At 47.1% G+C, this 26,184-nt stretch overlaps 1 protein-coding gene across 2 annotated transcripts; it reads left to right on the forward strand.

Moving 5' to 3' along the window:
* Positions 1 to 644: 644 nt before the first annotated feature.
* Ypel (Yippee-like) lies at positions 645 to 26,178 on the forward strand. 2 transcript variants are annotated; one of them, XM_078179687.1, is made up of 5 exons: positions 645 to 885; positions 22,118 to 22,625; positions 22,839 to 22,882; positions 23,246 to 23,354; positions 23,446 to 26,178. In XM_078179687.1, the coding sequence occupies exons 2-5, from the start codon at positions 22,524 to 22,526 to the stop codon at positions 23,533 to 23,535; spliced, it is 345 nt and encodes a 114-aa protein (XP_078035813.1). In that variant the 5' UTR covers positions 645 to 885; positions 22,118 to 22,523; the 3' UTR covers positions 23,536 to 26,178. The 2 variants fall into 2 exon arrangements, with proteins under 2 accessions (XP_078035813.1, XP_078035814.1); XM_078179688.1 differs by lacking the exon at positions 645 to 885 and adding an exon at positions 2,899 to 3,135.
* The last annotated feature ends 6 nt before the right edge of the window (positions 26,179 to 26,184 follow it).

Below are 26,184 nucleotides of genomic sequence, written 5' to 3' on the forward strand. Positions count from 1 at the left end.
ATTTCAAAGTTCGAAAATCATTTGGTGCGAGCAAGAAAAAAATAAAAAAGTCTTCAGATAGTTTGTCTGTACAATAGTTATTTATCCGAAGATTTCCGCGGATGTTTCCTGTCCGTTCCGATAGCGTTTGTCGAACGGCTAGCCGGATGGCATTATCGCGAAAACCAAGACCCTTGTTTACGGAGCGCCAGCGGGCGAAGTTTCCCGCGCGTTTCGTGTTCATTGTCAGTAACGTAGCAAAGAAGAGAAAAGAACATGGAGAAGGTAATAAGCGGGCTCGCTTGAGTGGGGGGTGGAAGGACTGGTCGAGATGATCAGACCAGTTTCAACTTCTAATACTAAGGGGACTCGAATTACTTGCTGGAGTTGCTTTTCTTTTTAATCAACACCCTTGAACGTCTGCCACGCGACCGTGCAATTTGTCACCCTATTTTACAAAGGAAGCGTTAGTTAGAAAAAGAACTATCCTAGTAACTACATACATAGTTTTATAACCTAACTGAAGCTAACTACTGTAGGTGGCGCGTCGGCCGTTTCTCGACGCTTATCGCAAGCGCAACAACAACGCAGCTAGAAGCGACCTCTGCCGATGATGTCCGGAGGGAAAACGTCAGCGGCTCGGGCGCATGCGTCCAGGTCAACGTATACCATCCCGCCTGCGGACGAACCGAAATAAATCGAACGACGCCGAGGCGATCAGCAGTACGGTGCTCGCTGGACGCGGCTGTTTCGCGTTAGTGATGATCAAAACGAGTCGTCGTGGTCGTTGTTTGCGGCATTTCGCGAAGACGAGGGAACCGTGATCCGGGATCAAAGGCTCGAGGCATCAAAGAGGCCGAGGACACGCGTCGTCGTTCGTTGCCGCGGCCACGGATGCATATGGAGGTGCGTAAACCCCCTCGATTCGATGCACCCTCTTTTTATGCACGCGCTCTTTTCTTTCCTTTGACAACATCGTGTGCACACTAGCCCGAGCTGGTCGTGTCCCTCGAGAATCATTTCGCAAGCAGTCGAGACTTTTCCTTCGCGACAGCTCGCCGACAATCGAAAGTGCATCGGGCTCCGTTTACCATGGGCACAACGCGATTGTTTGTCGGAGTTGTCCGTGGCTCGGGACGGGTTTTGTTGTTCGCTAGACCCGTTGATCTCGCGCACCAGGCCCAGGGCTGTTGGTTTCTTCGATGTTGCTGTAATTCGCGAGCACAGTCCAAGAAACGCGTCCGTCGTGTTTATCTGTGCCTCGAACGACGCAATACATGCTCCGCGATTTTTTCACGACTCGATAACCGAACTGCGACGATTCTATTTGTTTAAACAACCGATTTTTCGGTCGAATCGTGTCACGGATTTTCCGCGACGGTGACCTCTTCTTCGGGAACAGACGGACGTTTAAAAGTATAGGTGCGCACACGGCATCGGACTTTGTGTACGCTCTCAGCTGACGGGAGCCTGTCAGCTGCCTTCCACGAGAGAAGATCAGGGCCGTCGCTTCGAGGCGTTACACCCGATTTTTCCCGTTACATCGGTTCCTCTCGATTTTTCACGGCGTTCCCCTTTCTTTGACGCCAAGCTGCAATTCCGCACCACAATTAGGAGTTTTCCACTTGGTAACAGTGCAAATTTTGCCATATCGAACGGTTCCGTCGTCACGTCCGCACGTGTGTGTGTGTCTGTGCGCGTGTGTCCGCGCGCGTGTACGTACGTGTGTACATGACCTAAGAGAAACAGGATTCTTTTATTTCATTGGTAATTGCTAAATCGTGTTAACGACCTTCTCGGATTAGTCGAAGTGGTGTAAATTCCATTCAGATGGAATCGTTTCTGAGGATCTCGATGAAATTTTGTTGAGCTTGTTTTCAAGTGGCAGCGTTTCCCCGTTCGCTTTTTCCGTAAACAAATTAACGTTTCTTCTCTGTGGCAACATCATCGTAACGCGCATCGTTCGGAACGATTAATCTCGCTGATACCTAACCGACAATGTCAACAGATAATGCGTGCTGGCTCGTGTTTTGTACACACTCGCAGCTGATTCAATCTCCGCGTCATAAAAACAATCGGGTCTTTAATTATTTTCTAATGCGCGCACCTTCGCGATGCGTTTCTTCGCAGATCGTGCGAGCGACTTCAATCCGTTTAAAAGAAAAACCTTATATACGATACGGTCTCGTGTTTGTGCCTTTGTCTCTCTCTCTCTCTCTCTCTCTCTTTGTGTGTGTGTGTATGTGTGTGGTCGCGGCAAGACAGCGGTGGAGAGCAATTGACGTAACGCTTCTCGTCCGCGTTTTCCGACGGCAAAACCTCGATCGATTTTTCTATCGTAAATATTTGGCGAAGCCAGCACTAACTCGATAAAATTGTTTCTGTCCATGGGGAAACGGCTCGCGAACGGTCTATCTATTTTCCTTCCACCTATCGATCGTAATTCGACTACGGTTTCTCGAGTCGGAGCCCGACGAGCGCCTTTCGAATTTAATAGACCGAGAACACGACGCGTGTGGATGCGCACGGAGCGCGCTTGTTGATGTGTGCAATTCACTTTGAAAGTGACATCCGTCGTCGTCGTCGTTGTCTTCGTCGCCGTCAGGACGCTTACATGGAAAATTAAATATGCACGACGAGCGACGAAGGACGATGACCCGAATTAACTAAACTCGAAGCTGCTGCTGCTGCCTGCTGCCGCTGCTGCTGCTGCTGCTGCTGCTGCTGCTCCGCGCTTGGTTCCTCTCCCAGTGTGTGTTTATTTAACTTGCAGTGGCGTAGAGCGTCGCGCTAGACCAGCGTCCCCCGGGCACTACGAATGTTTGTCACTTGTTTCTCAACCATTGCTGTTACAACACGTGCTTCGCCTACAAAATATCGTCTCGACGTCTCCTGTGTCTTTTTTTCTGTACTCTCTCCTTTTTTTTTTGGTCTTCGGTGAAGACATTTCTGGGGTTTCAAACGTGAACCCTTGTTCGGTTGCTATGGGCGCGCAGGGAACGCTCATTCGATCGGTGCAGCGCGTGCGATGAACGCCTCTCAGACGTTCAGTGAATACGGTTAATGAACGCGACCACGGGATTTCCGTACACGAATTAATTCACATCCGACGAGCACACGCAACTTGTACATCGAGCTGCTCGCAGCTATTTCCAGGTACAGTACCGTAATTAATGTCGTTCAATTAAGCAGCTTCGGACGGGACATACATTTTTTTTTCCCCGAACGAACGTTTCACGGTTGCCGTTATCATCGCCGTGCATCTCCGGTTCGAATTTTACCAAAGGAGAAACCTACGGTAATTAGATCTAATTAGTGGGTAACTGTTATTGGTGTACAAGCGTGTTGTTGCGGTTGGCCGCGTTCCTTTCTTGCGCGTCGTTTTTCTTCCGTGTCTCCTCGGAAAAACGAAGAAGAGATAACAGCGCGTCTCGTTCGATCTTTAATTAAACCGAATGCTTTGCAAAATTAGTGTCGACGTCTCTCTGTGTGTGCATTTATGTACGGTGTGTGTGCGCGCGCGCGCCAGCTCGTGTGCGCTCAGGTTTTCGTTCGGTTTTCGTTCGGCGCGAGCCTCGCGGACCTGTTGGACGACGCTTTTGTGTACGGTTACAGCTGATTGGGCTGTCAGCTGGGCTGCTGCGCGATAGAACCGTCCCAGGCTGGCCAACACACGCGTTTCAGAACGATCCAGGGGGCCCTTGTTTTTCTCCTATTTTTTTTCCCTCCCCGTTGTTTCCCAGCGTAGGCTTCTCGTTGCGCGACGCCATCAGGGCAATGCCTCTTGCAATCTTTAAACTTATCCCTACCGAGCCGCCCCGCTGTTAGGACGAGCCGAAGAGGTGAAACGGCGCGCGTATAAATACATCGTGTAAATATAAATACCCGCGTGTTTGATGATCCATGAATAATCCTTGCTCGTTTGTTCCTTTTTTAACGCGTTTACAGCTGCGTTCGTCTAAAACCTTTATTTACACCGGTCGCTGCTCGTCGATACTTCGCTTTCCATTTTCACCAGTCCGCGGACGGTCCAAATCTATCGCCAGTCACCAGAGCTGGGGAAAAATATATTTTTGAAATACTAAATAGACTGTAAATATTCTTATTTTCTAACATATTAGAATAATAACAGTGTTATAATATGTTTAATCTTTTGCAGTCGCATGTTTATTCTCGCTGACCTATTTATTCGTTCACTTTATTTAATATTCGCTGTTTCAGAAATCGATAACCGACGCTCGCTAACAAACAGAACAGTCGTTTCATTTATCCAGAAGTAAATAATAATCCTTTAGAAACCAGATGAAAATAACGCAACAGTCTTCAATGAACTGTCCCGCGAGCACGGCATTCAACAATGTCTCGAAAATCGTTCGACCTAGAATTTCAGAGAGAGAGAGAAAAGTTGGCAAACATCCGTTTTCGTTTCCGCGGAGCGAGCTGGGAACAATGGTCCGGCAATTGATTGTTACGAACCAGCAACGAAAATGGCGCAAGTTCAGGGCCAGTTAGCGATCCGTGTTTCGCAACGCAGGAAAAATCCTAGCGGCGATTAAGTCCTTAAGCAGATTGCGTGGACGAGTCACGGCGGCTGGAAATCGTGACGAGGACGCGGCGAAGATTCCCATTGAGGATGACGGGTTTACGGTGCGATACGTCGTCGCAGGTAGACTTCCGTGGAAACGAGTGCGTTTTATCGGCGGGGGACGAGGCGAGGCCGAGCCACGAGAGCACGGCGTATTTTCTTCGCGCGCACTTGATTAAACTCGGCGCGGCCCGGCTCTCTGGTGGGGCTCTCTCGCGATCAAAAACCTCGCTATCATTTATCACTCGCGCGGCCGGTTCGTTGCACGTACGCGACCTACGCAACTCTCCGTCGCTTTTTCTCGAATATATATTTTTTTATCTTACGTGCAACGCCGCGCGTTGCGCAACGAACGCGCGGTATCCGCTGAAAGGACGCAATCGGACCGAGCGCAGAGATCCCCGCACGAACTTCTTTTTGTCGTTCGGACACATCTCGTGGGTCCTCTGTTCCATCAAAGATCATCGTAATCGGTTTCTTACTCGATCCGTTTCGACCTTTCCGAATCGACAACGATTTTATAAGCACGCCTGTTCGTCGGGCTAATTTTCCGAATGAAATTATCCGGAGTGCTGTCATACATATTTTCCCGGGGGCGATATCGAACAAACGATTCCGTAATTGTGCAATTGTTCGCGTCTGTTGCGCGGGCCGCGCGGGGAACACGCGTAAATAACGAAGCCCATTCACAATGTTCGGCGCTTTAATTAAAACGTTTCGAATCTCATGGACGGCTGTAACGCGCGCTGAAAAGACTAAGGTGTGATGGTTTATTACGTTGCACAGCGAAACGTGACAGTCTTACGTGAACTGCGCAGAGGAATTGAAACGTAAAGTTAATTGAACACGTTCGCCGGTAGACCGTCGTCGTATACGTATATTTCTGTCAATCGCGGCTTCGAATCGGTCGCTTAAAAAACCATTTGCATTACAAAGTCGCTGCACGAAATTACGTAACTTTTGAGCACAGATATTTGAGCAGTTTATTTTGAAAGCAGCCGAAGTCCGTTCCTTGGTTATCGTTGCGCTTCGTGATCGACGCGATCTACAATTTTCGGGAACAAATGACGATTGGTGGAATAAAAGCTAATCGCTAGCTACGTAATAGAGTCATTAGTGCGAGCAGTGTTCATAAATTGAACCCGTTTACTAAAAGTTTCGTCAAACTACGCCCGAGTTACTTGCTTGATTGCGCGGATAAAGACCCGTATCGGTTAAAAATGCATAAAAGTTCGCAGTTCGACGATCACTTCATTATATCAAGTACGATATGGACGCGGTTAAAAGGTTATGGCGGCTATAATACTTAATCCGGGATCTCGATGGTTATCAAGTTATACAGCGACCCAGAACAATGTGGATTCAACGTGATTAACAATATTTTTTAACAGCGTCGCGGTCCGATCGAACGCTTTCGTTCTGCTGCACCTTAATCGAAGTAAATTGCAATTCCAACGAAAGCTCGACGAAGCGCGTTTCCAAGTGCGGGGTCCCGCTTGACCCGGGCGGTGCCGCGCAAACGCGGGATCGCAGAGGCGGAGATCGTTTCCGATGCTTCTCGATATTGTCGGTCGAATGCTCGTCGATGTATTCGATGAACGAGAAACGCGTAACGGTTTGAAAAAAAAGTGTTTTACAATCCGTGCATCGGCACTCGAGCAACGCGACGCAACGCGAACCGTGCGTTTTTGTTTGATTTCCCTCGCAGTTGACGAACCAATAATCGAAGCTGTACACGTTGTACATAAATACATACATATATCCGCGTACATGTGTACGCGCGGGCGCGAGCACCTCCGCGTATGTTTACCCGACTCTGGACATGCACAGTGTACGGCGTACACAGTGTCCTGTTTCAATCTATTAATCAGCGCTTAATGATAGCGGCCAATGAGACGAATTCAACCGTTGCCGATCGACGACGCGCATATACCACAACCGTATCGAAAACGAATTCTTTTTCCGTCTCGACGGTAAAATCGAATGCCATTGTCGGGGGCCTGTGCCCTATCACTCGATAGCGCTCATTGAAAATTCATACAAACATGCAATATGGTCGGCCGAGGCGCGCTATCAGTCGTGGTTCGCCAACCGGCCTCGGCAACATTTAAAATTACAAAGTAAGACGCAATTGGAATTTCAAGAGCCGATTCGTTTATTCAATTTCGACCGAAATTTCTGTCCGAACGTTACGATAATCGCTCGAATTCGCGCAGGTGTATCGATTAACGAAACAGAGCCTGTTCACGCGCAGTTGAATAGGAAAGCGCGCATCTCGATCGCGCGCTGGCTTTCAATGGGGCGGAAGTGCATCGCGGGCTCTGTTACGCTTTTTCACGGAACGCTAATTATAAAGACACCGGGACGGTTTAAGTAGGAATATCGCGGCGTTATCGTTTGTTATCTCGTTTCGTCGTAGCCGCCGACATACGCGCGGCACGCTAATTACAACACGTGTGTCGTCTGAACGCGCGCGGCGCAATGTAAATCCCGCCCAGCGAAAAACCGACAGCTGGGTTATTGTATCCTCGTTCCGCGTATCGCCTGAGAAGCATGATTCATTCGCTGGCGCATAGAACACCGGACGGGGTGCTAGAGGTATTACTACGCAATTCAACGCCAGTTACGAGCCACAAATTCGAATATTATCGCGCTGCCATTGTCCCTTTGATTCTCTGAGTCACGTTGGAAATTCACTTTTCAGCGGCGAATGGTGTTTCGTAAACGGCACCGCGTTTCGAAAGTGAAGCACTGGAAAAATCAAAGTCGTTAGACCGTCAGTATGGTATAGAACATAGAGCGAGCTGCGATGCGCGATAAACGTAAGCGCAAAGTTTTACAGGCCCGCGGTATCGTCTAATCTGAAGCAAAGTTCGGCGTTGCTCGAATCTTTTCGAATAAATATTTATCGAAGATAATTAGCCGATTGAATTCTGTCGAATAAATGTTTATCTAACATAATTATCCGATTAGGTTTTTCTCGGCCGAACATTTGATTCGAATAACAATTATTCATTGTCGAATGAAATTTTATCCAACTCCGATCTAGACATGTTAATTATATTTAATGTAAATCGTAAATAAATAAAGAAAGGCTCCATTGTCATAAGTGAACGGCGGTCGATACGGTCACATAGTAATATTCTAAAGGCGCTCGATATACATACGTACATACGATATGTACCTACATGCGTCACCGGACTAGAGGTCTCCCGCGCACTCGAGCCCATTAGAGCCCAGCCGGAAAATTCAGATTCTGACGAAACTTTCGGAGTATCTAGAGCGCAATGAAATATGCAAGCGACCGTTTGTTTCGGCAGGCAACTATAACACTTCGTAGCCCGGGAAGTTTGCACTTTGTTCCCAAGCCTTTGCTCTTCTTGCAACCATTATATGCATGTATTTATTATCTACCGTTGCTACTTTATCGTGCAATAACTGCACACCGCGAGGTACATAATTCATAGAACACATTGCATAAGGTCGAGCCGCAGTCAGAAGCTGTTCCTGACCTATTGCACTCTAACTGTGATCGATTAACGATACTTTCTTAACGGCATTACAAAAAGCCCGGCAACCTATTTTCCCCGGGCTCGCGACTGCGGTGCTCTGATATTGTTACCCTCGTTTATGATTCCCGCTGAGTTTGTCCTCGTCTGAGTGCAGCAAAGCGTCGGACTTGATCTTGTTGTGCTAATCCGGACTACGCTATACCTCGGCCATCGGAATTCTTGTCTATACATTGATCTTCGTGTCGTACATAATTGAACAATTTGTAGACTCCGGGTTTAGGCGAATCCACGGCGCGCGAGCTCTGGAAATCGAGAAAATTATAGAAAATCGCGGGAATAAAGAATCTCGCGAACCGTAAGAACAGCAGGAGCTTTGTACCATTTTCCTGCGCCATTGCGCGAGCACGACGACGATGACTCCATTTTTCCCCGAATGTTGACTATCTGTAAGCAGATCGAGATGTGTACTACGCCAACAATAAAACGAGTCAGGCGGCACGTAGTACACGACCGGAGATCGCTGACGATTCTACTAGGAAAGCTAAATATTTATTGTTTCACGTTCGAAGTATGGCTTCTTCGATCGGCGCGTCCCACGTGACCGTTGAACACGTTCCCGCGAACACAACGTGTTCTTATCGCGGCTGGTTTTCTTTCCGATGGCGTGGCGGTGGCTGTGCGCGCCGCTTCGTTCTATATCGCTTCTAATTAGTCGGTGTGCGTGCGTGCAATCTCTCCCACCGGTGTACGGGCGGTTCAACAATCTTGGCCGTTTTAGAACTGGCCGCGAATTATTTATAAAACGGCTGCTGCACCTTAACGAGTTATCTGCATGCTAAGTGAAACACACCGCGCCGCTCCGGAGCCGCTCTTGGCTCGGTTTCGCTAAGCTCGGCTCGCTTCGGCTAGACTCGGCTCGACTCGGCTCGGCCGTACCCACGATCCCGACGCAGCACGCTGTCTGGCCGAAAGCCGCGGACAAAAGTGCTAATGATATTCCGGAGAAAAACCACGCTGATTAATATTATTTTTAGACGAACGAATACCTGACATTTGGAGCAATACAAACGGATAACAAAGCGATCGTTTAACCACTTTGCGAGCGTATAAACGGTAAAATACGTTTTCTGCGAACTCTCCGACGAAAGTATGAAGCTCGGCGACGGTTAAAAAGGAAGACTAACCTTTCTAAATCAAATAACCTACATATTCTGAAAGTTTAACCTTTGCGGTGCCGACGATTGGATCCAAATGGTCCCGTGACCTTATGTATACAAACTTTTCGATCTAAAATTTTGTTAATATCAGTATTATTAGTATTGTCATTACTAGACGGTGGATATTTGTGCAAAATAGAAACTTTTTTCCTCAATTGCAACAAACAGGAACAAGGTGGAGATTTCGTTCTTTGTTTGATACTTTTAGTAAGTTAATACTTTTTTACTACCTTTTCTTAAATACTTTTAGCAACCCATATTCATATCGTATCTTTTAGATTTCTGAGGAGAGTTCTACTAATCGTATAAAAAACTCGTTCTCGGTGTAACATAAACAATCCGTGGAGGACGTCAAGAGTGCAGCGGTCAAATCGGGCCTCCGAGCAGCGAGTCTGAAAAGACTCGGGGCGTGATACGGTGTTGGTTAATCTCACCGATACGCAACTTGGGTCGAGAAGCAGAAAAGCTCGGATCGGGCTGCGCGCCGGTCCGTGTAATGTAAAACTTGTTGCGAGGAAAATCGCTACGTCGACTTCTTTGGAGTCATTGTTCCCGGTCTCGGGATACGACGATGCTGTCCCCGCGCGTGTGCGAGCACGTTTACGGACGCGGTTAATCGCGGCGGATGCGGTGAGAGATTTCTCAGTTACCGCGTGCGCGGAATAATCCTCGAACATTTTCGGTTTCCACGGTGCGGCGCGACACTGCCGGGGGTTCGGCTCGGCTTTTAAATTCACCGTAGCACACGAACCGCTCTCGCGTCTGCGACCGTGTTCGCGTACGAGTTCGATTCACGGAATAGAGAAACAAATATCGGCGAGCACGTTCCACGGAAATAACCGTCCGAATGATATCTGGATCGCGTTCCGTTTACCGCTTTATCGGCCCCGCAACACGTCTAGGGAGCCGTCGATTATTTTACTGTCCGAACGAGCCACGATAATATTTACTCCTTGCCCGAGATTCGCCGATTCCGGAGTACGATGGCGCGGTTCGTGGCCCCCGCGGCTATTTCTCAGCACCAGTCTTCTCGATACGTATACGCACCGCGACAAAGCTATAAGATACCCTCGAATTTCTACTCTCGTTTAGGATAAAGCGTTTTAATTTAAGTAGTCCCGACGATGTATGATAATATCGAAATATAAATAATACGATAACGCTAGAAATTCAGAGGTGTCCTATAATTTCGTCGCGCGGTGTGTATTTCTAAGCTCCGATCATCTGCATGTACCGTGCACAATGCCACAGGAAACTGGAACCTTTGAATTGTAATTTATTCTTGTACGGGCGGTGGCGACGATCCCGTGAGATCCGTTTTAGGCGGTACACACGTGTACCGTAAATCTCACCCCTAAATTCCAGCAACGCGCGCATTGTTTGCGCTCACACGCGAACGCGGAGAGGCCGTGGTTTTTCCGCGAATACGTGCGAGAGCGCGAGCGCTTTAAATATGTCCGCGAGATAAAGAAAGAAATGGCGCAACCGGCCGGCGCGTGGAGCGGTGCGACGCGACGCGGCCTACCATCTCCTTGGTTATCGCAAATATTTGTGTTTACAGTGCACTTCGCATCAGAAGTGCGTATATTTGTTGTTTACACTCACGCCGAGAGGGATCCGCGACGCAATTTCGACGGAAACCGCGACAAGCGAGCACCCACGGCTGCCTACAAGAGGATCCACGAATCCTTTGTTGGGCCGTTTGTCGCGGTCACTCGCGGCGCGTCCTTTGTCCACCTTCTGGATCGTCTGAGCCGAGGCGTTTTCCGCGAAACACAGCTAGAATTATGGGCGAGAATGATTTCTGTATACGTATTACGAATACTGTTGTATCTCCTTACTGTTGGAAAAATATATGAACCTTTTCGGTGCTGTGTTACTGAAAATTGAATATTTTTCTTTAAAATTGTGTTTCACGAGCAATCAAGATAATGACTGTATTTACTCATCCGGTATTTCACGAGCTGCGAAGAAAAATTATTATGTTTAGTTATTCGGACGGTAACGCGTTAATATAGTAATGTATAATGAGTTTCACAAATTAGCCGCTGCGAACGCTGTGGACCATGAACGGCAGAGTGTATCGCGCATATCCGTTCGTCGAAAGTACACAGCACCGAAAGGTTCAAGATATTCTTGCGTGATACAGCGAAGCGCGGAACGGAAAATGCTCGTAAATGCTACAAATAGAAACAAATCTCCGAAGCTGTTCGAACGGATCGTGACCGAATTCTACGGGAATGACTATAGATTAAGTAAATCGGGTTGCAACATGACGTACGATTTGCTCGTAGCAGAAAAGTTCGTCGTGCCGTGCTTCGTCTATCGACGGTGTTCAATATTTCCGTGAAAATGAAAGATCGAGGGGAACTACGTACGGGGAACGATGCGGAAGGGCAATTTCTCTCGAACAAACACGATATTTCCGAGTCTCTCTTGGTCTCGGAAACATGCACCATCGTGCGGAATCGATTATCTGGTTTTACAAAGTCATACATAAGAGAGGGGTCGAACGTGACCCGGCATCGGCGGGTCGACGGGTTAAAGCCGTTGCACAGCCGACAGCTCGGGATCGCGTGTAGGAAGCGTTTCCTGTGTTTTTCAAGGGGAAGGTTAACATGGAAAGGTCAGCAGACACACGCGGACGCAACGATTCGTCGTGAAATCGCTTTTGCGCGACGGGTATCGGAGCGACGCACGGTGTGGCCGCCTATGGACAATATTGGAAAAAGTCTCTACTTAGTACCCATTAAAAAGAAACACTCGATTCGAAACGCCCTGGGATTTTTATTCCGACATATGTTCATAGACGTGAATCGATGTATCTTTGTATATTCTTTGACAAATTATTCGGGCATTTGGGTCGCGAATTGATCAGGACAGAAGTTACGATATTTGTCCGGAGCTCGTACAAACGATGCACCGCACGCCGGACGTCCTTTGAGCTCGGGTTCGTGAAATCGCGACGACGATTTTTCTTTATTCCCGAGCGGCCGGGGTTATCACGTAAGACATCGATCTACGTCGGCGGATCGGTCCGTGGATCGCTGGTAGATCGCGTCGTTCAGGCGGTAACACGGCGTACCGCTCCGCATGCGATATGCAATAGAAAACATTTTGTCAATACACGCGATGACGCGCGACATCGTGACTGTATCGCATGACCCGTGACTGTATCCACCGTATCGCGATGCGTGTTTCCGACGACCGTGGGGGTCAGACACGTGATCCTCTTCTCGCGAATACCGCGACGTACGCGGCTCGCGTCTATTTAACCCCTTTCCCGCAAAGGGTTAGTCGTCGAACAGGCCTATCGATTGACCGGCTTCTATAGGTGCCTGTCCATCACCGGGCAAGCTCTCTTTCTCTTCTTCCCGTTCCTTGTCTTGCCGCGCTGCACATGTCTCAGCGGTTTCAATTGGAACAGCACAGGGCCGACGAGCGAGGAAAAAGAATCCTTAACTCTTATTCCGATTCCTAGCTAATTGCGTCAGTGGAGGGTGCGGGCAAGGGGCAGAAAATCGACCTCGGAATTAATAATCGTTGTATGCGTTCAAGGAGGCCGTTAGCGAGGAGAAACCAATTTATACTGTGGCCCTCGAAATTCTTCTTAACCCTGGAACGGCGGCCCATTTTAACAAAAATATAATTAATTATATTTTTAAAAGTACTACTTCTGATTCAGTTCGAAAGAAATTACCGCGTTTGAAAAAAATGTACGAATCACTTTTGTGGGCCACCGTCGTATGAACCGCAATTGAACAAGCGTAATTTTGCGATCATCACAATGGTCTGGATTCACAGTAACCTAACGGTACCTCGACACTAATGAACGTGTATTATCGACACTTATAAAGTCAATTACCTCCAAAACAAAGGCCTCACGGACAAGCCTAATCGCATGCTTCCGCCTTATTTTTTCATGCAAAAATCGTCCGCTTCGCGCTTGTGCCGTATAATGCAACTCTCTATAGCCGGCGCACGACACTTAACTTATAGTCTCCCGGTGCATTGGAAATACCGACAGGGATAGACCACTATTTCCGGCAGACCATAATCGCCGAAGAAAAATTTCGCGTTTTGTAGAATCGACGGCTGGTTCGTGGAAGGTCTCTCCCGGGCTTGCATGCGGAGTGCATACGTATCGCCCGGGCGCATCTAGCCGATGCTTGATTATTCCGTGTCACGGAAATAGTCTTATCGATGCATAACGTACAGTTTGTCGGGCGGGAAGCTATCTTTTCGTGGCTTTCGCGTGCTGCGTCGAGAGGGCCTTGGCGGTATCTTTTTTTTCTCATCTACGCAATTAAAGGCTCATTGAGCGCCGCGCAATAGCCCGGAAAACGGTAATTTATCGCCGAAAGTCGATTCTCTCAATTTTTATACCGACACCAGGTTTACGAGAACCGACGAAACAACTGGTTATGTTAACTCTTTGCGTCACGATTTCTTTCGCAGTAAATAATTTATACTTCGATGTTTAAATATTGCTAAAACGGGGAACAGATCGCCGTACACTGGAATTATCCAACTTATAGTAAAACAGTTCGACAATTAATATTGATCAATGGTGTCCAATTTGTTGACATGTTTTCATGTCGAGTCCGAAGTGATTTCTTGCTTCGAAACGGGAAACAATTGTACGGCCACATCCGTTGTGGCACGAAATCCGCGAAACTTGTCGAAACACGCGTGGCGCTCGGTTCGCTGAATTATTCGATATCTCGTAATCCAATCGCGCTGTGTTCCTCTGTTATTTGTGGTATACGTAATAAACGTGTTTTGCGGCCAAGGAGTTACTGTAAGAAATGTATTCGATAACATGCGTAAAGAAGGTGTTGGTTTCTCAGTTGGATATCATTTGTTAGCAAAATATTGGTTGCGCGCGGATCGCTCTGAATGATCATTTCGAGGCATGTGTTCAGAACTTTTTATCGAAGACAATAAAAATCGATGCGTCTGAGAGTCGCGAGGTTCTTTTTTTTTCCTCTTGCACCGTTGCGTTCGCGACCCCTCCGACAGAAATACATACGGCGGTCGTTGGTAGTTCTAAGTTTACAACCTTATCGGTTGCGTATGCACAGGGTGCTGAAAGTTCAAGGAGTTCCTATCTCCTCCCGAGACATATCTCATGGTGTACTATCACCATGAAAACTCGAGGCAAACGGTTCGAGTTTGAATAGTGATTAAAAATATCGTGTTGCACAGAACGTAGAATAAATTGTCTGTCTGTCGACGAGGGACTGCCCGCCGCTATCGCGTTCGTTGCTGCAGATGACTTCGGGAACTTCCCGTTTCGCAATTTCGAATAACTTTTGGGACACTCTTTATATTCGACGGGTTTTTAACGAACGCAGCTTTACGATTTCAATAATTACGAAATAAAGAGCGCGGAACCGGTCAATTGACCTGCAGTTACTGGTTCAGTGTTAATCGACGACACGAAACGATTCGATATCTCGTTTATTACTGCCGATAGAAAAAGTGTCGGAAGAAAATACGATAAGGTTCAAAGGTGGCAAACGCTAAAGTAAACTTACAACGAACCGAGACATTTTCCAACGTAATAATCGTCGCGTGTAATCCTAATGACCTCGAGATAATCCTCGCCGTCGTCTTCTGACAAATTCATCAGTCACGAGGGACACGCTCGTATCGAACGGGACACCCTGTATACGCGCTAGAGCCGTCGGAAAATTTAGCGAACGGCAGATTCGTGCTTGGTTCGGTTCGAACTGAATTCGCATTCGGAACGGTCGAACGAATCAGGCGCGCCGTTTGTTTATATTGAATTACCACTCGGCGCGGTGTTCTACAATAGCGAATGCGGCACAGTCGATTGAGTGAAGTTCAAGTGGAGGACGGGACCACGAGGAGACACGCGTTCAATGGAAGGACGGCGATAACTTCGGACGCGGACGATGATTTTCTTTCGGGACCGAATTAGATTCGGTAGGAATTTTCGAATGGTTTGGCCGATGGCCATACGCGTCTCGCGTACATATCGCCGGTGTAACGGTCGCGTTTCTGCGATTCGAACTGTATCCTACGGTATGCACGTGTGCGCCATCATTAACATAAGTGTTATTTAACGACGCTTCATGAATCTTTACGATCGGTTCAATTCACAATTCTGACCGAGTAGCCTGTTCGGTGCCACTCGGTGTATGGCGGTCGCGTTGTTATATCGACGGTAGACAAAGACCTGTCAAATGAATCAACACCGCGTTAGCAGATAACCGTTACCGACGAAAACATGTGAACGAACGCGAAATAAACACTGTCGGACTAGCGTCGCACGCCGAGCTGCATACCCGTTTATCGGGTCCAAAATTATTTTAGCGCTATTTCAAGGTTGAGATCGCGATATAGTAGGTGGTTGAATTCGCCCGAGTACTGACTAGAATATTATCGTGTCAAAAATAAATATTAATACTAAAAAAAAATCGGAATCGCTTCAATTATTTGTAAAAAAGATTTTAAGCAATTTTAAGATTTCATATGAACAAAGTAAAACAAGTAAAAGAACGAGCATTGCTCAAGCCTGTTTCGTACACGTTAAGTCGAATTAGCGAACAAGATTAAGCAACGTATTCGTTAGAGGCCTCCGCTGCATTTAACACCCTAAAACGCAGACGAAGTTCAGCCACGTGCGTTTCTACCGACGGCGAGATAACGATGTCTGTCGCTATCCAGAGGCTGAGAGAGTTTACTGGTAAACGATCGAAAAATGGGAAATAACTGAGTGCCGTGGAATAGTAACGACGATTTAACTCGTCCTTCGAAGAGAGCCGGTTAATTGGAAAAGTTTGCCTGGTACGGAGACCGGATCGTTTAAATGGTAGCGTTGTTGATACGTGTGCCTGGACAGGTTAAGAACGATCAGGTTCGCCGCGCAAACGTGAAATTATCGATGGGGAAAAACGAGGGATAACGAAGTTTTCGTGTAAAGTCGTTACCTTCGACGCCGATTCAATTCTCCGCGGGAAGATTGTGCAATAACGGTCGATAGAGGCGTCGCCGAGCGTCGGCCGCGCCGCGACGCTCGACGTTTTATCTTCGTTATTTATATCGAATCGGAAGTGTTCGTCCCTTCCTAGCGAGCCCGATTGAGCAATTAATAACCTTACTCTATCCGATCGTCGTCGATATAAGCAGGAAGACTCGCGAGAATGTTCTACGCGCGACATTGATACCGCTAAGGTCATCCGGAGACAAAGAGTGTTCTCTCGCCATCTGGTAAAAATCGATAAGATAGAAACCGATCGTGTATAATCTGCCGTTAACCGCTAACCTCCTCTGCGAGAAAAATATATTCCGGGCGACGCTGTGTGTATCTAATTGCATTCATCTAACGCAACGCTGTTTACCGTTTCACGGCTCGCATTTTCATTGATTACGCGTTATCTTCCCGCGTGTACACGGCGCTCGTTTGCTCTCGTCCGTTGGATTGTAATCCGGAATCTTGTTTTTAACGCCCGCGAAGTTTCACGCAATTTGTTCGCCGTTAAACGATTTATTGGATTTTCTGGTACGGCGTCGTTCTATGATTCCACGCTGTGTACAGTGCGGACAAGTGTACATATATGCTTGATGCATCGGGACAAAGGCAGCCGTATTTATATTAAAAATGAAATGATTGAAGAGAGAAAGGAACTTCTATGTGATTAGTGTTTACTGGAATTGCTAATGAAATTTTTTATTTTGCGTGGAAGAATCGCAGTCTAGTCATATTTTTTTACATAAACGTGAACCGTAATGAATAATAATATGGTTAATATTAATACTCAAGGACTTTACGAACGTTTTTTTTTGCTTGCATTCATGTTTACTATTGTACGTTTACGTAAAACATCGAATGACTTCTAGACGAATGCATGTAACATTGTGAAAAATATTGTTTTCATTTCGATCTATCGAGCGTAACACTTTCGTCCGTCACTTTGTGTACACATCTATCACGGACAGCTTATCGCTTCATCCAGCAACGGAATCGTGTTCGTCTCCCAAGATGGCACCTAATCCTTCCCCGTCTTATCTCGTGGCCCCAAGAATATCCGACTTACCACAAAACAAGGGTGTCGATATTTCATCCGGCGACGCCGATGAGCCCCGTCCGGCTATCTTATCGTCGCAACGGACCCGTATTCATTTTTCCACCTGAGTCGACTAGTTCAGGGTTGTGAGAAAATCACTGTACCCGGACGAAAGTGCGGCAAAAACGGATCAGAAACCGGCGTCGCTCGCGACAACGACCGTTCCGAGAGTCTTCAGAATGTTCCCCGATCTCTTTCGCCCCGCGTGTTTGTCCGAGGACGATCGCAGCGGCGCAGGTAAACAGGTGAAAATACGTCGATTCATTATTCTTGAGACGAGAAAAAGGAACAACGCGTGACCCACCGTCGATAAAAATAAACGCGTTACCGCCGCCGGTGAATCACTCACGCGGTGCGAAACGTGTCTCAACTTCGCAGACGCGCTCCCTCTGCCGCTACGCAATTGAAAAGTTTCGAGGGCGAGTGTTATTGTTGCTGCACCGGTGTTTTTTTCGCCGGCGTGTGTCACGCGACATTCGGTTCCGCGTGCTTTTGCCTGCCGCGCGCACACGTTCTCTCGTGAGCGCACGCGCTTGTGGTGCACGCACACGCGAGGCGAAACGCGTTTCGACGTGCGCCAGGTGGGAAAACAAAAGTTGCACGTGCGCCGAGACGGATGCGCGCACACCTCTCTTTCGTCGAATTCCTCGCGTCTTATTCACTTGCTGGGCTACGATTCACGCCGCGATTCCAGATAATATATTCGAATTAGCCGGACTTTGAACAGCGTATCAACTGTCCCTAAATTATTCAAGCATTATTCTCATCGGAGCTAAGAAAGCATTGATTCGATAAGAATCGAATTTTCATAATTGCGATGCGGTGTTGACTCACGTAATGTATGCGCCGTAATTTTTCACGCATCGTCCCTCAACTTGGCAACGAAAGCGGACAACTTGGAACGATTCTAAGGGGCTCGTAATCTATAAAATAGAATCTTTATTTTACTCGATTTTATAACTTTTTATTCGTTCGATACTAATCGATGTGAAAATTGTAATCGATACGGTTCGAGGTCCGAGACGTTGAAACATTTAGCAGCCGGAGGGACGCGCGGGCGCGGGCGCGGCGTCTGCACCGGCAGCGAAAAAAGGATGACAAGAAAATCGGAAATACTGAGGATGCGTCGGCGACGGGTAGCAATGACCTTGGGCCGTGTATTGACTCGGACGTTCCATCTCTTTGTTCCCGACGATTCGTCGGGAAAGTTCTTTCTGCGGATTGGTAGCCCGCGGCCGACGAACCCCGCCATGATTTTGCACGGTGCTCGAGGTATAGTCTTGTTCCCCGCTCAAGGTTGAACGATGTCTGGGAAAATTTTTCAATTGAAATGGCGCGCGGACAGAAACGCTGCTCCAGGTTGGTAGGCTATTACCACATAATACCAGTCATGAGAACGCAATGAAACACGGCAACGTGGTAATTGTGCGTGCGTGCGCTATTTAAATTGAATTTGAATATTGGATAAAAGCGCGCGCTTTTGCGAAACGCGTTGACGAACGGTCGAACAACTCTTCTGCGCGTTGTTGGTATCGTTATCTCGTGCACGAGTAAATGAAATAATCCCGCTGAATCGTCATTGTTTATAAACATTAACGTGTGAAGATAAACGTGTAATAACCGGACACGGCGAGCCGTGGCTCTCAACCTCTACGCCGAAAACGATTTTCTTCCCGCGTTGTGCTCTGTATTCATTGTTTACTCGCGGAATCGCGTGCCGACGTACTCTTTATAGTTTACGATCTCATCTGCGACGCGCATCGAATCGGTCGTTTTTAGCTTTACAGCCACTTGTAAAAACTTGTTAAAGCCGTGCGATCATTTGCAAACGAGGCATGCACGCGTCGGCGGTTGGTTTTTCGCCGGCAGACAGATTGGTGCCGGCCGTCGCCGTTATCGAAGCAATACGGATGGGAATCTTTTTATTCGACCGTTTAAAGACGTGCAAACTCGATTCAAAGATGGTAGGCGACCAGCGAGAAGGATGACTGAGATCGCGAAAGGTTTGCAAGTTGAAAGCTAATGTCGAGGTTATGTTTCCAGCGATCGCAAACGTCTTTCGCTGGCATCGCGATGGAATAAACTTAAATAGACATGAAATTAAAAGGAACAGTGGCGACAACAATGCTTCACGCTCGGCGCTTCCGTGTTCCCTTTATAGTCGACTGGGACAGTCCGCTCTCGTGTCAGAAATAATACAGCAGGAAACATGGCGGTCGGTTGTGTCACACGGAGCGCTAATTCCGCGTTGCCGTAAGCCTGGAAAGTAAAGTAGTACCGTTATCGCAAGGCCGTCGTCGTCCGCGAATCATTGTTTCGATTGATTCGAGTTAGAATGGAACAGGAACGAGAGGAACGGACTATAAAGGGAACTCCTCCGGCCACGAAAAAAGACGGACGACTAGCAAACTCGGCCGAAGGAAAGGAGCGACGGAGGATAGAGAGGAGAGAGTGGTGGAACAGGTTGAAGCAGCAAGAACGCCTGCCGACTAAATCGGAACAACAGGAGATCGTCGTTCTCGTTCTACCTTCTCGTCGAGATGACGACGATGTCGGCGGCGACGACGTTCCGCGCCGCTCTTTCCTCGGCGCATCAAAACAAAGGCCTTGTCACGCTCCTTTGTTTGTGTACACACGGTGTCACGTGACACCCGGGGAATATGCAGAACACGCTCGACGATTACAATTATATAAAGTCTCCTCTTCATTCATATTAATGAGAATGATACACTTCGCGCGGCGTCCTTGAAATCGATAAGTTACTCTACTGTAATTTATTATTACGTGTTCAACGGTAATTTTTGGAAGGGTGGGAGGCTAACATTCCTCAGAGATCTTTTCAATAATTTATCAAATAACTTTCGAATGCTTCTTTCGTGGGATTAATTGTTTTCCATTAATTTTCCCGAATCTTGAGATTCGTGGTAGAAATAAATATTTATCTGGGGCCAACGTTATGTTGAAAGTATTGTAACTGTTTCTATTTGCCGACCGATAAGTCGAAGATAAATTCTCAATGTTACAAACTATTCTAGCCACTGGATGGTCGTACGTTCGTAGCTGCGAGTATGTACTTGCAATCCTAGTTCGAATAGGAGGAAGCATCTTTCTGCGGCCGATTCGCAGTCCCGAGGAGGCTGCGACTCGCAGTCGGGTAGGGACGAAGGCGTGAAAGAGAAGAGCCTGGCCCGCACTTCCTCCATCTTTATAAAGAAGAAGCCATCTCTTAAGCGCATCATAATGGAGACCTTGTCTCTTTTCTTTGTTTGAACACGCGCCAGCACGTGGCGACGCTCGATACCGAGAGAGATAGAGAGAGAGAAAGATAGTAGTGCATTCGATGCTATTGCGCTTCAAAACGTCCGTGCAGGGTCTTGTCTTCTCCTCCGCGGTTCCCCGCCTCGGCATTCAGATTTTTACAGATGTATTATCCGTGCGTGTTATCTGCTCTTTCTCTATCTCCCTCACTCTCTCTCTCTCTCTCTCTCTCTCTCTCTCTCTCTCTCTCTCTCTCTCTCATTCTCGGCGAGTGCGTAACTCGTCGGCCTGGTGAAGGCGCATCTCCAGATTTTTCAGTTCTGCAGCGGCAGTAGTCGACTTGGGTGGTTTCGTACTCGACCACCGCGTTATTTAACAGGCCGTTATAAATAACTCGGAACTGATAGTTGCGGAATAAATACATGTATACGCGATAGCGAGTAAATAGCGGGAAGGCGTGTAGCAAGAACGACTTGCGGACCTCCGCCAATATTCTTCTAGTTGACGGTTCAATTTCGTTTGCGCGTTGAACGAGCCGCGATCCAACGCGATGCGCGCAGCGACCACCGGTGACTGTCGCATCAACTCCTAGCATCTTCGCTGCGATTGAAGCCCGACAAATTGTATCGCGATATCTGTACGTAGAGTTTCTGTGATCTAGTAGGAGGCTAGAGAATTCATAAATGTTTAAATGCGTCGCGTGAGCTCGCCTAGGATGAATGCGATCAATTGGATGTAGATGACACGATTGTATATTAGCCGGTTATTATTAACCCGACGAAGGAAGCTCGCCGAGGGGAAATAGAAAATGGGCACTCGGTTGTTGCCCACGCAAGGGTTGATTACCGATTCCCATTTCGAAATGCGACTCGTCTATCTTGGCCGTTCGGTCGCCACGGTCCGTGTCTCGTCTTGACGTCACCTCCGTCGGCGTTGCCCGCGGATCAGATTGAGCTCGGGATCGTTAGATCGTTCGACGACGATACGGCGCAGCGTGTCAGGGATCGTCGTGGGCGTTCCAACTAGGCGACGATTAAGTTGCGCCGCGAGACAACTAGGCAGCTGAAGAGCATGGCCATTAGGAGAGCTATTCTTCTCCTACAGAACAGTCTGAAAATGCTCGATTGCCGTCCTTTTATTTTTATCGAAAGAGGTGGTCGTATTATTTTTAGAGGTGGGTGGGTAACCGAGATTTCAGGTTGAAATCGGGTCGGGTATTTTCTCTGAGGTTTCTTTTGGCTTCCTGAAAACTTGAAAGCGGATTGGGGAGTTTTTACGAATCCAGAAATATATGTTATACTGTTCATTACATATTTGTGATGTATCTCAGTCTAAACGTGCCTCCCTGGTTCCATTTTAGAATTTCGAGTACCCGTACAACCCCTAATTATGTTCCAAGGCAGATTTTCAATGATCAGCTGATTTCCAGCACAGTCGCTTGTTTAAACGAGAACAAATTCTGATTCACAGGTGTCCCCGAACCGGCGCTGTCTGAACCAGCTCAACAGCTGATCGGAGTACGAAGCGGCGGTGAACGGGGCCACTATTGCACCAACCACCCCGCGATTGGAAGAAATTCAATTCGATAATCGTCGCTGGTTAACGGCCAGACGCTCACCACACACGCGAGAAAAGCGTCTCGACGTCACTTGATAACAATAACAGGAGGGAGAGGGAGAGCGAGAAAGAGAGAGAGAGGGATAGCAAAAAAGAGAGAAAAAGAGAGAGGGGGGATAGAGAAGAACGTGTGATTAAGGGTTGGAGGTAGAGGGAGTGAGGAGAACGACGACGTCGACAAAGAAGAAGAAGAAGAAGAGGAAGAAGACCGACAAGGGCGAGAGAGGAGAGATCTCTCTGCTTGCTCGGACACGCCATCATGGTCAAAACTTTTCAAGCATACCTGCCCTCGTGTCACCGCACTTACTCGTGCATTCACTGCCGTGCTCACCTCGCCAACCACGACGAACTCATCTCTAAGGTGAGCCGTGATAGATCAGGTAACGAACAGACTTCTCGCATTCGCTTCTTCCGCTCTCTCGCGTGTGGTGCTGCTCCCGCGCGCGGACGCGCACGTACACGCAAACAAATAGCCGAGACCCCCGCCCCCCCCCCCTGCCACAACACCCCCGCTCTCTCACTGTTCACGCAACTCTAACTCTTAACTAACACGGTGTTTCCTTTTTGATTGCAGTCCTTCCAGGGCAGTCAAGGTCGTGCCTATCTCTTTAATTCAGTGTAAGTATGCTAATGCCTGCCCTCGCAGTCCCAGATAGAATCGGCGTGGAAAGTAGGACACGTACACTTCACCCGGAGAATTGTACAGGGTGTACGGTGTATTGAGATTCAAGACCGATGCTTCTTTTGTTCTACACGCTCTGCCTTGTTCTTTGTGTCCGACGAAGAAGCTACGAAAGTCTTACAAAATCATTACACGTTCCGAGCGCATTCAATGCGTATACCATACGCCCGATCTTCCCAGAGATCAACTCTGGTTTTAACCGTGTCCAGCTTTGTTCAACTTTGTTCACAAGAGAAATCTTTTTTTCTTATTTTTTCTTTAACGACTGATCGTTACTGAATCCGCGTTCATTGTTCCAGGGTGAACGTGGGCTGTGGTCCTGCAGAGGAGCGAGTTCTGCTCACTGGCCTTCATGCTGTGGCTGATATTTACTGCGAGTGCTGCAAAACCACCCTCGGGTGGAAATACGTGAGTTTTTATCATTCCGCTAAGAAGTAACTAACTTGCGCCGCGATACGCCGGATAGACCAGCTGCGAGTAGTTACCTTGAAATTTTCAGGAGCATGCGTTCGAGTCGAGCCAGAAGTATAAGGAGGGCAAGTTTATAATCGAGCTTGCACACATGATCAAGGAGAATGGATGGGAGTAAGTCGTGTCGGTGTACAAGGACTCGGTACATCCCTGAACAGCGACGCCTATTCTTTTGTCCTTGATGATGACGGTGACGGCGACGACGACGGCGATGATGGTAACTAAGACGACGTCGACGACGATGATACACGCCTACAATGTTGTTCTACTTGCAATGTGCGGCCCCCTCCCCTCTGTCAAACCACCAACGAAAGTCTGTGATTTCATTTGTGATTTGTAATCTTAGTAACTCTTTATGTTTCGGACAATTCGACGTTGGTTTTCGTTCTTTCTGATCGACTCGTCGACAAGCGACAACCGATGACGCCAGTGATCCGCCGTGCCGCGGTATCGGGCATACGAAGAGGAAGAAGTATTGTAAAGAAATTATTTTTCAAAAAAACTAGAAACGAAAGGAGAAAAAAAACAAAGAAAAACGAGGAGGACGAGAAAACCGAGAAAAAGAGACGGAAGAGACAGAGTTGGCAAGGCCGAGAGTAAATAATGATGACGAGAAGCGATGGTGATGAATATGATAACGACGATGGTGCCATGGCGGAGAGGATAAAGACCCGAGATCGGCCTGTTCGAACAGTGGGGTGCCCCACTTAATTTTTCAATTCATTCATCCACGCGAGACGTTCCGCCCACGCGCGCGTTCGTCCACGGTAAAATGGTAAAAAATTAACGCGCGGGGCACCCCGATCGATCAGTTTCGAATCTGTTATGCACCGGAGCAGCGCAAGTGCCCACAGACTTTGCTGGACTGACTGCCTGCCTGCCGCGTCTATCATTGGAATTTCACTGCCGATATTCCTAATATTAATTAAGACTGCTGCGCCGCGTGTAGTTGGCGACGCAGCAGCGGTAGATTCTAGTATAGCTTACGATATAGCGTACTAAAGCCTATGTTACAATATTATAGGACCTCATGGACATAGAATGTAAGGATATGTAAGAGTAATGAAGCTGGGGAAAAGAGAAAAATAATGTGCAGAGAATGAAAGAGCGAGCGAGAAAGAAAGAGAGAGAGAGAGAGAGAGAGAACAGAGTGATATAAAATACGAATGAAAGATGGAGAGAAAGAGATTCAGAGTATGATAGGGAGAGAAAGACAAAACGTTACTTGTGTCGCGCGTACATGTTTGATTTTATGTTCACCATGCCTGCCAAACTGTCTGTTTGTCTGCCAGTCGCCATTACTGTTAGTGGAATGAAAAAAAGAAACCGTATTCTAACATGTTCACATTCTCGTCGGCTCTCGCAGGGTGTGGTATGACTGAATAATATTTTTGTTGTAAAACCATCATTTGGACTGCGCCTTCCTATTCACGCACCACAATGTATTAAACGATGAAGAAAAAAAACTGAAACTAAGAACGTAACTAAAAACGAAAGAGGTAAAACAAGAAAATATGGACAAAATAATTGCTCATTACTTTTTAACAATCGATCTCATTTGTAAATATTAAATAGAGTTGAGTGTAACGTTCACGAGTCACTATATCACTCGGAGGTAGCGGATTCGTTGTGTTCCATCTCGGAATACCCCTTGTACACAACTGATTTCTATCATCGGTCATTAAAGGAGAACAAAAAAAGAAGAAGAAAAGTGCATGAAGCTACGTTGACTTGTCATTTTTTCACGATAGACCAGTCTTCTGTACGACGACGATGTTTTACTGTATTTGAATTTGTTTATTAAGGTGTTTTGTCTCGAGCACTGCATGTGTGAATTGGACAGGTTTCTTCCTAGGTGGCTTGTCGTGCTACCTTCGTTACTTATCCGCGAAATTTTAGAGCGTGTAGCGACCAAAATTGAAATCTTGATTACACTGTTCAACGCGTGCTTAGTATTTATAACTTTGAGCCGTCGTTGCCAATAGATCGTCGTCAGCCGAATACGGATCTGCAAGTTCTTTTTCGGACGTCTAGAGAATTAAACGGCATTTACAGGTCGTGGTATTCGGCTGACGGAGAACTGATTACTCAAAGTTACAAATCCTCGAGAAGATGAAAAGCGTGTCGAACAGTGTCGTCAATGGGACATTCATACGTTGGAGCATGTGTTTTGTATTGTACGACCGAAGTAACCCGATGTATCTCGTGTAATATATCAAGACGAAGGTAGCAATAATCGTACGCGTGAAGAGAGAAAAAGAGAGTTTATTTTTCTTTCAATAATGAAAACGAATCGATCAAACGGTGTAACTGTGAAACACAAGTGTACAAAAATTGATCAGTTCTTATATTGTGCTAGACATCTCCGACAAAAGCATAGATTGAGTAATGGATACGTGAAAAAAAAACCGAAAACCAGGTGGAGTTTTAAAGGATTGCGAGACGGAAATGGGATTCGTATGTTCATTGTTTTAAATGCATACATATGAAAATGCAGTGTACTTTTGCGTGTATCTCGAACAAGTGGTGAATGAATGTGCCGGCCTAATCCTACATGCTGTCTCTTGGAGAGTACTTTTTATATTACTGTGCCGATGCCCCCTTTGTCCGCACTCACTTTTCTGAGAGTCTTGTTAAATTGTGGCCCACCAACACCGATTCTATAGTTTCCAGCCTCCACCGACATCCACCATTACCACCATTACACAATTTTGCTTTGTAAAACATGTTCATAATAAAAACAAAGAGGAAATACAAAGTATTTAAT

This window comes from Augochlora pura, chromosome 4 (genome assembly GCF_028453695.1).
Source record: "Augochlora pura isolate Apur16 chromosome 4, APUR_v2.2.1, whole genome shotgun sequence".
Taxonomy (NCBI): Eukaryota; Metazoa; Arthropoda; class Insecta; order Hymenoptera; family Halictidae; genus Augochlora; species Augochlora pura.

What these genes read in the sequence shown, in the direction of transcription:
- Ypel (XM_078179687.1), top strand. Translation starts at nt 22,524, where the DNA reads ATGGTCAAAACTTTTCAAGCATACCTGCCCTCGTGTCACCGCACTTAC. An exon ending in ACGACGAACTCATCTCTAAG is followed by an intron (nt 22,626 to 22,838) that starts GTGAGCCGTGAT and finishes TTTTGATTGCAG; the next exon opens with TCCTTCCAGGGCAGTCAAGG. An exon ending in CCACCCTCGGGTGGAAATAC is followed by an intron (nt 23,355 to 23,445) that starts GTGAGTTTTTAT and finishes TGAAATTTTCAG; the next exon opens with GAGCATGCGTTCGAGTCGAG.